This window comes from Ursus americanus, chromosome 11 (assembly GCF_024610735.1).
Source record: "Ursus americanus isolate L20-20 chromosome 11, mUrsAme1.1.p, whole genome shotgun sequence".
NCBI lineage: Eukaryota > Metazoa > Chordata > Mammalia > Carnivora > Ursidae > Ursus > Ursus americanus.
The window spans coordinates 64107556-64120598 of record NC_142137.1 but is presented as its reverse complement, the minus strand read 5'-3'; the positions used below and the strand labels follow the sequence as shown (position 1 = coordinate 64120598).

At 33.9% G+C, this 13043-nt stretch overlaps 1 protein-coding gene across 12 annotated transcripts in view; it reads right to left on the bottom strand.

The window, feature by feature from the left end:
- SCAF8 (SR-related CTD associated factor 8) overlaps positions 1-13043 on the bottom strand; it is a 219365-nt gene that overhangs the window by 175542 nt on the left and 30780 nt on the right. For all 12 annotated transcript variants that reach the window (XR_006780957.2, XR_015726150.1, XR_006780958.2 and 9 more), the window contains 2 exons: positions 11701-11784; positions 7554-7598 (listed from right to left, as the gene is read on the bottom strand). Coding sequence is in view for 6 of the 12 variants with exons in the window: in XM_045805401.2 (XP_045661357.1) it covers positions 7554-7598; positions 11701-11784 (129 nt within the window). In the remaining 6 variants the exon portion in view is untranslated. The remainder of the gene's footprint in view (positions 1-7553; positions 7599-11700; positions 11785-13043) is intronic.

Sequence of the window (13043 nt, the reverse complement as noted above, 5' to 3'; positions counted from 1 at the left end):
CATTTTTGTCACATAAAATGGCAAAATAAAAAATCTTAAGTATGACTTAATGTTTTAAAATAACTTAACAATTGGTAAACTTAGCTAAGACTCAACTAGAAACCTAAGGAAAAATTAAGACCAAAAATCTGAAATGTTTTTTCAATTTCCTTTTCGAGTTCTATCAGTACTGAAAACACAAGAATTCCTAAGACTTTCCACTGGTATGAGGAATTCTTACTCTTTAAATAATAATAATAAAGTCATGTCAGATTAAGTTCTCAGTTATATCACTTCAAACTACATTCTAGTAATTTCTAATTTCTTCTGCAGAAATAGCCTTTTTGGAGAGAGAAAGGAAATAACACAGGGAGAATGCACCTTTAAATATATAATGTGATTTTCGTTCTAACGTTATTCAAGCTATAATGTGAGTATCATTAGAAGTCAGAGTTTTTTGGCAAAAAAAACACTCTTTAGCTGACTTGGACCACATACTTTGCAATATATAAACATACCTTATATAATGATTCTATTATTAGAATTTGTGCGGCCACTTTCAGCTCTAAAAGTTAACATTAGGGACACCTGGGTGGCTCAGTTGGTTGGGCGTCCAACTCTTGATTTCAGCTCAGGTCATGGCTTCAGGGTTGTGAGATCGAGCTCCACAGGGCCTCGGCACTGGGCATGGAGCCTGCTTTAGATTCTCTTTCTCCCTCTCCGTCTGCCCCTCCCCCCCGCTCTCAAATTCTTGAATGCTTATTCTCTCTCACTCAAAAATAAAAAAATAAAAGTTAACATCAAAGGAAGCAAAGCTAGAAGAGTAAATAGAGGAGCACGTGGCTGTACTTGCAAAGCACTGAATGATACTGACAATAGCATTTAAGTAAGGGCTGTTCCCAGGACAAGTCATATCTAATACTATATGAGTTCTCAAAGTGAATACTGGAGAAAAATCCTCTCCTGTTTCTGAGAGGAGGTAGAGAAAAGGAACCATTTTGAGATAGCCAGCAGTATTCTGTTCTTAACAAGGTATGACCTTAGGAGAAACTATTTAACCAGAGCCAAATCTGCTGGGGTTTAACCAGAGCCTCACTGACCTGGGGTAAGGAAAATACAGCCATCCTGTCCTGCCTAAGGAGGATTAAGAAAAACTGAGAAGCATGTGTTAAGTCTATGGTCCAGAGGTACAACTCTATAAAAAACCTAACATCATACTCATTGGTGACAAACTGAAAGTTTTCCCACTAAGACTAAGTATGAATGACGACAAGGAATGGATGCCCCCTCTCACCACTGCTTTTCAACATCGTACTGGAAGTCCTAGCTAATGCAACAAGAAAAGGAAATAAAAGATAGACAGATTGGAAAGGAAGGTTCAACAAGAACTAAACATATATAATACTCTTAACTGAGCCTACGAGATCTTCACTGCTAACTCTGAACTGATCTATATGTTATTTAAGGAAATAACATTTAACTACAAAACTTAGAGATACAAAATAAGTGGAAAGACTAAGTGGTATTTTCTTTTAAGATGGCAAACACACTACTTTTGTGTCGTTTTCGAGACTTCTGATGATTCAAGTTTTCCTGAAAGTGTAGAACACCTCAGAAATTCCACAATAGCAATTCTATTTGACAACACCAAAGCTGGAAGGGATAATAGGGGATCACTAAATCCTTTCCTCTTTACACTTATAGAGGGCCGTGGTCACCCAAGCAAGGAAGCAAAAGATGGACAGGGCTTTGATACCTCACTGACATAAAGTATCACTGCATAACTACAGGAGAAGGGAGATGACAAGCAAGAAAAAAGGGTATTATCCCAGTTCCTGATGAAACAAATCTAAACAAATCCAAATTTAATACACAGCTTAGTAAAATATTTCAGATTAATCCTGAGCCTGAAGAAAAACAATAATAGTTTATAATTAGCTATAAACTATTATTTTTAAACTAGTATTTTTTGGTTTGATAAAAGGACATTTTGCTCTTTGACTACAGAAATTCATTCTATTCGATAAGTCCTTAAGAGTCTAAAAACATTTTGACAAACAAGATTTAATGCTGGCTGGAATTTAACTCTTTAAGTAAAGATGATATGAGGGTAGTATCTTTTAAAAATAATCTTTAAGACTCATTAGATTAGAAGAATTTAAGTCCAACAATATTAAGTGTGGGTAAAGATGGAAGCAACACAAACTCACACACTGAATGAGTGGGAGTATGAATTAGTACAACCATTATGAAATTGATTTGGTATTATCCAGCCAAGTGGAAGAAATGCATATCGTACTACCCAGCAATTCCTCTCCACAGAAATATAAATCACACCAGGATAAGTATGAAAGTGTGTTCTCAGCAGTATATTGTTCATAACTACAAAAACAGGAAAACATACAAACACAGACATACACACACTCAATGTCTGTCAACAGAATAACAGATAACCAGCAGTTATTCACATAATGGAATACATACAGCAATGAAAAGAAATAAATACTGTTATACACAGGGATGAATCCTAAACATATAATACTGAGTAAAAACAACTGTACACTAGAGAATATACAATACAGGATTCCATTTATGCAAAACTGAAAAGCAGGTTAAACAGCTTTGTTTAAGAATTCAGACTTAAAGAGTAATACTATAATGCCAAACAAGAACGTGACTAACATAAAAGTCAAGACTGTGTGTTACTTGCGGAGGGATATGATCAGGAAGAGGTACCTGGGAACTTCAGTAAAAGTTTCCCGTCTTGCACTGAATGGTAGTTACGGGTTACTTTAAAAATTTTAGCTATGCATATTATGTTTTCTGCACTTTTCTGTATATGTGTACAAATGTTTCATATAAAAAGAAACATTTATATAAGCATCCTTGAGTTCTTAAATAAAACACAAGTGGCAAAAGCTTCTCTTAGTGACTAACAATGACTGATAAGCTGAAGATATATTGAAAATGTAAATTTAAGGTGTATGGGACAAAGAACTGATCTAAAATATCCCAGAGCAGAGGAATTTAGTAAAAAGTACATAAGGAAAGTGAGAATCTGAAAATCTACTGTTTTCAAACTATCTGTGGCCAACTGCCCAAACCTTTGTGTACCCCACACCAGAGGCAAGAAGCCAGAGTAACCTTTCAAGCAATTTTCCTGGCCTATGGGAAATCATCTTACATTATTAATTTATCTTTTCATTTATTACTATCATTCATTCTTCTATAAATCTTTCATGCTAAACAGAGATTCACAAATAACACATTATTAAACTGCTGCCATATTTCTCCTCTCCTTGCACTATTTGTCTATGATGGGTGAAGGAAAAGTACAGACAAGCTAATATGTGGGATTCTGGAGCTAGAGAATACCCAAAATTACAAGTCAACATCATTAAATAATACCTCACATTTTTCTTAGATCTCTCAACTGATTATATATGATGTACATGACAAATGGACATTTTCATAAATTTGTTAAAACAGTATTTCCTACTATAAACAATACTCTAATTCAGTAGTTTTACAAATTGGGTTCCACAGAAACAAAGCAACTATGCAAGGGTGTCAAGGGCTATGGGACAGAAAACAAAATAGGTGGACTGGGCTTCTGGTTCCCTACCGTAACCACTACCGCAACATTTTTACTTGTGTTTTATCTGTCTCCCCTCCTCCCCCATATTAAAGTTCCACTAAGAATAGGAAAGAGGGAAAAAAGAGATTTCCTCTGGTATTAAAAAAAATCACATACAATCTGGAACCTCATCAAAACTAAAAAAATCTTTGTTCTGCAAAAGACCTTGGATCTTGTGTTAAGAGGATGAAAAGACAAGTTACCAACCAAGAAAAAAATATTTACAAACCATATAACTGACAAAGGACTTACATCTAGAATATTACTCAGAACTCTGAAAACTTGACAGTAAAAAACCATCCAATTAGAAAATGGACAAAAACATGAAGAGATATTTCACTGAAAATGCCACATAAGCATGTGAAAATATGTTCATCAACCATTAGGTAAATGCAAATTAAACCACAATGAGACACTACTATACCTTTATCAGAATAGCTAAAATAGTGGTAACACCAAATGATGGCAAGAACGTGGAAGCTGGATCGATCATTACACTGTTAGTGGGAATGTAAAATGGTACAGCCATTCTAGGAAAGAGTGGCAGTTTCTTATAAAATAAAACACGCACTTACTTTCCCAGAGAAATGAAAACTTACATTCACGCCAAAATCCACAAATGTTCCTAGCAGCTTTATTAATAATATCCCCCCCAAATGGAAATGACTCAGATGACCTTCAATGGGTGAATGGTTAGACAAACTGTTGTACATCCATATCATGGAATGTTACTCAAAAATGGAGGAGCCATTAGACACATGCACAATTTGGATGGATCTAAATAAAATTACACTGAGCAAAACAAGCCAATTTCAAAAGGCTACATTTATATAACATTCTTAAAATGGCAAAATTAGAGAAAGAGAACAGACTAATGCCCCCCAGGAGTTAGGCATGGGGGTCAGAGGAGAGTAGTATGTGGCTCTATAAAAAGGGGAAGGAACATGATCGCTCCTTGGGGTGATGGAACTATTCTATATGTTGACTACGGTGGCGGTCTTATGAATCAATACATGTGATTAAACTGCATAGAACTAAATATACATACACACAAATGAGTGCATGTAAAACTGGTAAAATCTAAGTTTGTTGGACTGTATGACTGTCCTGGTTGTAATACTTATGTTATCAAGACATTACCATTGGGGGAAACTGAGTGAAGAGTGAAGAGTCTATGGGATCTTTAATGCAAGTATCATTATAATCTATTGATTAAATGACACATGAATCTACAATTATAATCTATAATCTGTAATTATTAATCTATAATCTATTGATTAAATGACACATGAATCTATAATTACCACAAAGTAACTTAAAAATGTACACACACAACTCAATTTACCATTACACTAACCCGCTGCCGAATTTCTGCCTTAGAAGAGGAAGGGGTAAAAGCATTTAAATTTCTGCCCAGACACTGACTGGCAATATCATTCCCCTTTGGTGTTCTAAGTCAGACTTTAAGATCAAAAGTCTCATGCTCTACTGACTAAGCCAGCCAGGTATCCCTCTAAAGGCAGACTTTAAGATACAAAAGTTAAGTTGTCTGGGCTGTGACCAACTGTACAAGTGATGGAAGACTTGAACAGACTGTATGTATATCTCATTCACTATGACATAACAGAACTGTTGATGAACCTCTTAACTATTAAAGATACCATTTCAAATGTCTTTCAGGCTGTTGAGAAACTAAGTGAAACTTAGAAACTCAGTATAATGACTAAAGAATGTGGGGGGCTGGACAAAACTGAAGCTCTATAACACCATGAAAATGAGTCTGTATACAAAGGTTCACTAAACTTGATTGAGAAGTATTTCTCTTAAGAGAAAGATCAAAATATTGTGCCAGAAATTACCTCTGAAGGTTACACATTCTAAACGGAGGATGGCATTCTTTTAGACTGCACGGCTGAGGCATAAAGTTGTTTGTACTATGTTTGGTATAAGCTTGTCCTACTATTACTCTATTAAGAACTCTTTTTAAAATGTGGCTATTGGAGCACTTTGTATAACGAAACTATATTTGAACAGTTCCAAACTGTACATACTGTATGAGGCTTCTCCTCTCAACAGGTTTCTTATTTCTATGTGGAATGTTATACCTTGCAATGTCCTGTAAATAGAGATTAAATTCCACCCTTTTCTTTACTTCAATAACCACCCCCCCATATTGACTTGCTTTTCCAGACTGATTCTACAATTATCTCACAATGGAGATAATTTTGCTCACCCAAGGTCTAAGATTCTGAAATATCTTATTAAAAGTACCCCTGTTCTAAATCAAATCAGTCAAAAAACATCTACCCATAAATTCATGTTTATTCTTTAAACCCTTACTACTATTCAAATTGTGGTTTCCGAATTAACAGCAAACATATCATCTAGGAACAGGTAGAAATGCAGACTCCCAGCCTCTTGCCACACTTACTGAATTCAGAATCTGAATTTTAACAAGATCCCTAGGTAACTCCTATGCACAAAAAAGTTTAAGATGCACTGCTTTAGACATTCGAAACCTTTTAAAACAACTTTTAAAAGCTTTAGAACAATGAAATTTTCCAATCATTAACATTTCCATTTTATACTGTGATTTACCTAAAACACACAGCATACTTATTATTTTATTTTACTTTGCATCTCAGCCTCAATTCACTAGTTGTTCACCGCAAAATATGTTTTACTAATACTCTACTGAGAAACCAAGACTTTAGAAAAAAGCTGAATCACATAAAGGTTAACTGATTTAACTCAAGGTTACCTACATGACAGTCACCTCACTTTGATTCACATACCCTTCTCCTAGTCAACTATTTTTAAGAAACACTGCAACCTTCCTGAATTCTTAATGCCATATACCACGATTCTCAAACTGATGCTGGTTACATCGAGGCACATGAACACGGGCAGAGTACAAAACCTAAATTCAATTACAGTAAAGAACAAATATAGTATCATTTCATAAGCTTTAAGCCCTATGTACTCCTGCCAAAAATTGTGGCATGAATAGGGCACTGATTACCAAGAGGGCAAAAACCTATAATCCAGTCACCTTGGACTCTGCTTGTGTATAAGCAGCTGTTTTCAACATCATCACCCTCTGCTTACCCTAGAAAATGGAACTTCAGGTCTATAAAATAAGATGTTGAGATGTATAATGTCTTAATGGATGAGACAAAATGAATCAGCAGAAGAGAAGTAGCTGGTAGGAAATGTCTTACCCACACCTTATCTAAAAGAAGAGCTGCTCTCTAGGCATTCTACTTCAAATGACAAGTGAGAATTAACACATTTATAATTTTATTTAAAATCAATCATACGTACACCATTTTTTTCAAGGGACAGCAGCTCACTACGGCAATGCAAATTAACAAGACCATCTACCTGAATGAAAGCTATTGTTTTCAGAATTATCCAAAAAGCACTATCATTTTATTTCTTTTTTTTTTTTTTAAGCAGGCTCCACGCTGGTGGAGCCCAATGAGGGGGGCTTGAATTTACAACCCTGAGATTAAGACCTGAACTAAGATCAAGAGTCAGACCCTTAACCGACTGAGCGACCGATGCACCCTTCTTTTTTTTTTTCTTTTTTTTTTTTCTTTTTAAAGATTTTATTTATTTATTCAACAGAGATAGAGACAGCCAGCGAGAGAGGGAACACAAGCAGGCGGAGTGGGAGAGGAAGAAACAGGCTCATAGCAGAAGAGCCTGATGTGGGGCTCGATCCCAGATCGCCGGGATCACGCCCTGAGCCGAAGGCAGACGCTTAACCGCTGTGCCACCCAGGCGCCCCTTAATTAGAAAATAAATGGAATCACTCCTGAACAGTCCATCAAAACAATTTAAACTTGAGTGTTTGATGTAAAAGAATAAAGCACAAGGAATTAGTCTATAATTATAGTACATTTAGCGTGTATATTCAAAGTTAAATACTTACTTTCTGAATGAATTTCTCAACACTCTGTACCACATGTTTATAGAACTAAAAGAAAAAAACATGAAGTGTGGTTTTAAAATCTGTTCAATGAGATCTGAATTTTTCTGTTAAATATAGATTTAACATCGTTACAAAGGTCTATCAAAACAACAAATTTTAATCATGAATTTTGAGACAAACGTGTCACTCACCTTCATAAGCAATTAACTATGATATCTAATTAGTAAAGGATTCTTGAGGTGCATACATGGTCAGTACAACTAACTGACTCTTGTGTGGGTTCACTTACATGCTGATTTTTTTCAATAAACACAGTACAGTACTATAAATGTATTTTTTCTTTCTTATGATTTTCTTAATAACATCATTTTCTCTAGCTCACTCGATTGTAAGCATACAGTATATAAAACATATAACATACAAACTAGATGTTAATCAACTGTTTATCATCGGTAAGGTTTCTGGGCAACAGTAGGCTATCAGCAGTTAAGTTCTGGGGGAGTCCAAAGATATACATAGATTTTTGACTGCATGGGGGATCAGCACCCCAACCCCCATGATGTCTGACAGCCAAATATATATTCAAAATGTGTTACGAGATACGAAACAATTTGATCACATTCCTTATAAAACCGTACTTTCACAAACTGTTAGGCTGATAGCAAAGTACTTGTAATAAGCACACTGGCAGATGTATATTCTTACTTTCATGAAAGGAAAAGATTTCCTATGGTATCATTAAATTAGGGTAATACTAGAAATATCAACTCAACAAATAGCATTAATAAAAACATGCAAGGGAGTTGTTTTCAACTTCATTATCTCTTGCTTCTCCTGGAAAATGGAACCACAAGTACATTTAATAAGATACAGAGATGTATAAAGTTCTCATGGATCAGCCAAAACAAATCAGCAGAAGTGAAATGAACATACAGATTAAAAATAAGTAATGGGCTGCTATCAATTATAAGAAAACATGTACGTTTTAGAAACAACACTATGAATAAACCTAAAAAGGAACAAATTAGAAATTACAGATTAAAAAAATTATAGATTTAACAAAAGACATCTAAAATTTGTGCTTAATAAATCTGAATACCTCGATGGCAACTGCATAATTAGCATATTTGTTTAAAGAACCAGAACTGTGCTTCTACTTATACTTTTGATCTCAGGAATTATACTTTTAAGGGATATCCCCTTAGCTGAAGAGACACATGAACATTCCTCTGAACTGTATCATGAAATCCAAAAATCAAAAAGAAAGAAAAATCTCATTACTCATAGTATCAAATCAAAATGTACAAGTTTAAGTTTGGCTAAAATTTTCATACTATAAAGGAACAGTTTACTGAACAGTGTAAGTCACTTAAATAAAAAAGCCAAAACAGCTACTTAAAAGCAAGCACTGCTTAAACATTTAAAAGCAACATACAAAATATTAATTACACACTGAGTAATTTTATTAAATAATAATTCTTCTGGAAAATATCTTGACAGTACTTTTCGCTTCTAGCTACTTTACTACCTGTAATTCTGACTAAAACTGCTTACCAAACTCTAATTCAAAGTTTACCAATTCACACAGGCCTTCTTCCCCAACAGGTATTTTGTGAGATTTTGCTGACTGTGCAATGTTAACAAATACCCATTAAAATAATGTCTCAAACACTGATTTAAAAAAAAAAAAAATCAATGACTTACCTCAATATAAAACACAGTATCATTTAAATCCAATTTTAAAAGGCAGCTCAAATCTCAATTTACGTATGTACTAAATGCACCTGAAAATAATACAGTACTGCAAAACAACTGGTATGAACTCTTCAAAAATATCAATGGCATGAAAAACCAAACAAAGGCTGGGTAAGGCTGGGTGACAGGACAAATAAATGTAATATATGATCTTATTGGATCCTGAAATTTCTTGCATGTGATCAGTGTACAATATAGTTACTTAGTAAATGTCTTTGCTCTTAGGAGATTAAGTGCTATTATGAAATCAAATCTGAAACTAACTCTCAAATGAGTCAGCCAAAAAATGTGTTTGTGTGCGTAGAAATAAACCAAATGTAGAAAATGTTAACTGGCAAATCTAAGGGAAGACTATGTGTTGCTCATTATAATATTTTGCAAATGTTTGAATTTTCAAAATTTAAAAATTTAAAGCAGTAACAATAAATCAAAATAGTACAGTATATCATGTTTAGGTTCCTGATCGAGAGAAACTTGGATTCAAATCTAGCTATATTTATTCTGACTATTGCAAATTACTTATTTTCTCTTAGACCCTTCCCACATCTGAAAAAATAGGAATAATGTTGCTGCCAATACCTTACAGAGTAATTTAATTAAAAAATATTCTGCTCAGAGGGAAGGGAGGTGGAGAGATGAATAATAGGTCATGGGAACAAAAGGTACAGCATAGGGAATAGGGAATATAACCAATGATATTGTAACAGCAATGTATGGTGACAGATAATAGCTAGCCTTGCACTGGGCAGAGCATAACAAAGAGATGTTGAATTACTAATGCTGTACACCTAAATCTAGAACACGGTATATCAACTATAATGAAAAAAAAATTTTTTTAAGTGTTCTGCTCAAGTTATATAAAATGCATCAATTATTTTCACAGACTAAAAATGGTAATATACATGTTTGCACACCCTCAGAATCATGATCATAAAAATCAGATCACAGTGTAAAATAGGATAAAGAAAGCAAAAGAGAGTCAACATTCTATACTAAGCCTATCAGACACCCTGAGAATTTACTGTGTTGAAGAAGTCTCCTGCTTAAATGCTTAGTGGTCACTGTCCTTAGCACTTACCACCTCTTTGATTTTCTGCATATAAATACAGAGATTTTAACTATAATGCTGTTAAGAAATTAACTGCATGTCTGAAAATAAAGCTTTGGCCACCAGAACACTGAAAAATCAACTAACTATCTGAATTTTCTCCTAGCAGCTATTCTCTCTGTAAATAGGAATTTGTTAAATCTAACAGATAATGCTATTATTCAAAGACCATTTATTTAAATCATTGGTGCTTCTGGTTATGGCTGATGTTCTTATTTACAATAGGGAAACATATCACCAAATATCCACAGGTTACAACCTACTTAATTAAATATAAGCATTCATTCATTCTCAATTTTAACAGCCCTACTAAAGCAGGGAGTCTTAGCTTTGCGGACAAGAACCTCTTAGAAAGAGGTATCTATGGCTGAACTTCAAAAGGTCCTAAAGTCAAGAAATTTTATGCAGAACTTTGTGCATATGTATATTTCTCTACAGAAAAGCACAACCTTTCTCTGACATTTTCCTAAGTATCAACGAGTCAAGATAGATAGTTCAAAACCTCTGTATCAAAGAAATGGCTAAAGGCCTGTGGCCTCTCCCACAGCTTAAACATCCTATATACAATGAGGTTCAATTATTTTTCATAATGGCTCATTTTCAAATCTGTAACAGAATCAATAAGGAAAAAAAAAACATTAATTTTTATTTAGAAACCTTTTACCAAGATTCTGTAAAGTTAGTTGTGACAAATAACAAATGCATTCTCCACGATGTGGCTCTATTTAAAATCTTGCCTAAGAAAAGTAAAGAAAAATGATAGCTTCAAAGATTAAGGAAGAATATTTCTCAAGGTGTTAGATGTTTATCTCTAGATGGGAGAATTCACAGGTGATAATAAATTTTCATTTTTGTGTTTTTCCCCTTGAACATATAACTCTGTAAAGAGGAAGGAAATACACAGTTGACCCTTAAACAACCAATCCCCTGCACAGTCGAAAATCCACATATAATGTCTGACAACCCCCAAAATTAACTACTGTTGACTGGAAACCTTACTGATAATAGTTAATTAATACATATTTTCTATATCATATATATGTTATATACTATATTCTTATAATAAAGTAAGCTGGAGAAAATACATTAAGAAAACCATAAGGAAGAGAAAATACACAGTAATGCACTGAATTTATCAAAAGAAATCCACGTGTAAGTGGACCCGTGCAGATCAAATCTGTGATGTTCAATGGTCAACTGTATCATCTGTAATAATTATCCTTCCTCTAAAATATTAGTATAGTATTTTCTTCTGAAAACAAAAGTGTAAAATTTTTTACTCACCTTAATAGCTTTGATGGCTGCCTTAGTAATTTGGGTCATTTTCGCTTTAGAAATGGGTGGTTTGTAGTCATTCAGGGAATACAACTGATAAAAAGAAGAACAAATTTTAAATACAGCAAAACTAATGGTCTCTAAGCAATTACATGAAATTACCAAACATTTCCATTTTTATATTCTCAATAAAATCAAAGTGCTGCTTTCTTTTAAAAATCAAGTTCAACAACATTAGCCCTCAGGGAAAACCAAATCAAAACCTCGAGTTACAATTTCACACTTACTTGTTTATAATCAAAGACAGATAATTAACAAGTGTGAACAGGATGTGGAGAAACTGGAACCCTTTTACATTGCTAGTGGGAATGTAAAATGGTACAGCAGCTTTGGAAAACGGCTTGGCTGTTCCTCAGAAAGTGACACACAGTAATATGTACTATGACCCAACAATTCCACTGCCAGGTATATACCCAAAAGAGTTGAAAATATATATTCACATTAAAACCTGTACACAAATGGTTACTGCAACATTATTTTTAAAAGTCATTTAAAAAGTAAAAACCACTCAAACGTCCATCCAATGATGAATGGATAAACAAAATGTGTTGTATCCATTCAAAATATTAGCCATAAAAAAGGAATGAAGTACTAATACATGCTACAAAATAGATGAACCTTGAGAGCATTATGCTCAATTTAAAAAGCCATATTAAAAAGACAAGATATTATACGATTCCATTTATATGCCATTTATATGATATGTTCAGAAAAGGCAAATCTATTTGTGACTGCCTACAATTGGGGGAATTGGAAGAAATAAATAACTACTAATGAGTACAACATTTCTTTTTGGGGATGATAAAAATATTCTAAAATTGATTACGGCAATGCTGTACAACCATACTAAATGCCACTGATTTATACACTTCAAATTGGTTAATCGTATGGTATATGAATTATATCTCAAAACCATTTAGAAATCAAGGGATTTAAGGTTTAGCAGTAATCTCCACCAAAACTAATTTTGTTCTGAAATTTCTCATATAAGCAAAGGATAATAAAACTGCTTCAACAGAAAACAGTTAAAGGGGGGAAAATCAGGCAATGAACAAATAACTAAGCTTAAATGAATACTGATTAAAATTTGCACTGTACTCAGCAATGACAAGATTTTAACTATAATGCTGTAAGATACTAACTTCAAGTCTGGAAACTAAGCTTTGGCCATTACAACACTGCAAAAACAACCTGAACAGACTTTAAAAGTAACTAAAACAGAATGTGTTGGTTAGTCAACTAGCAATTTAGGGAGTCCTCTACAGCTTTTGCTCCAACACCCCTTATAACCT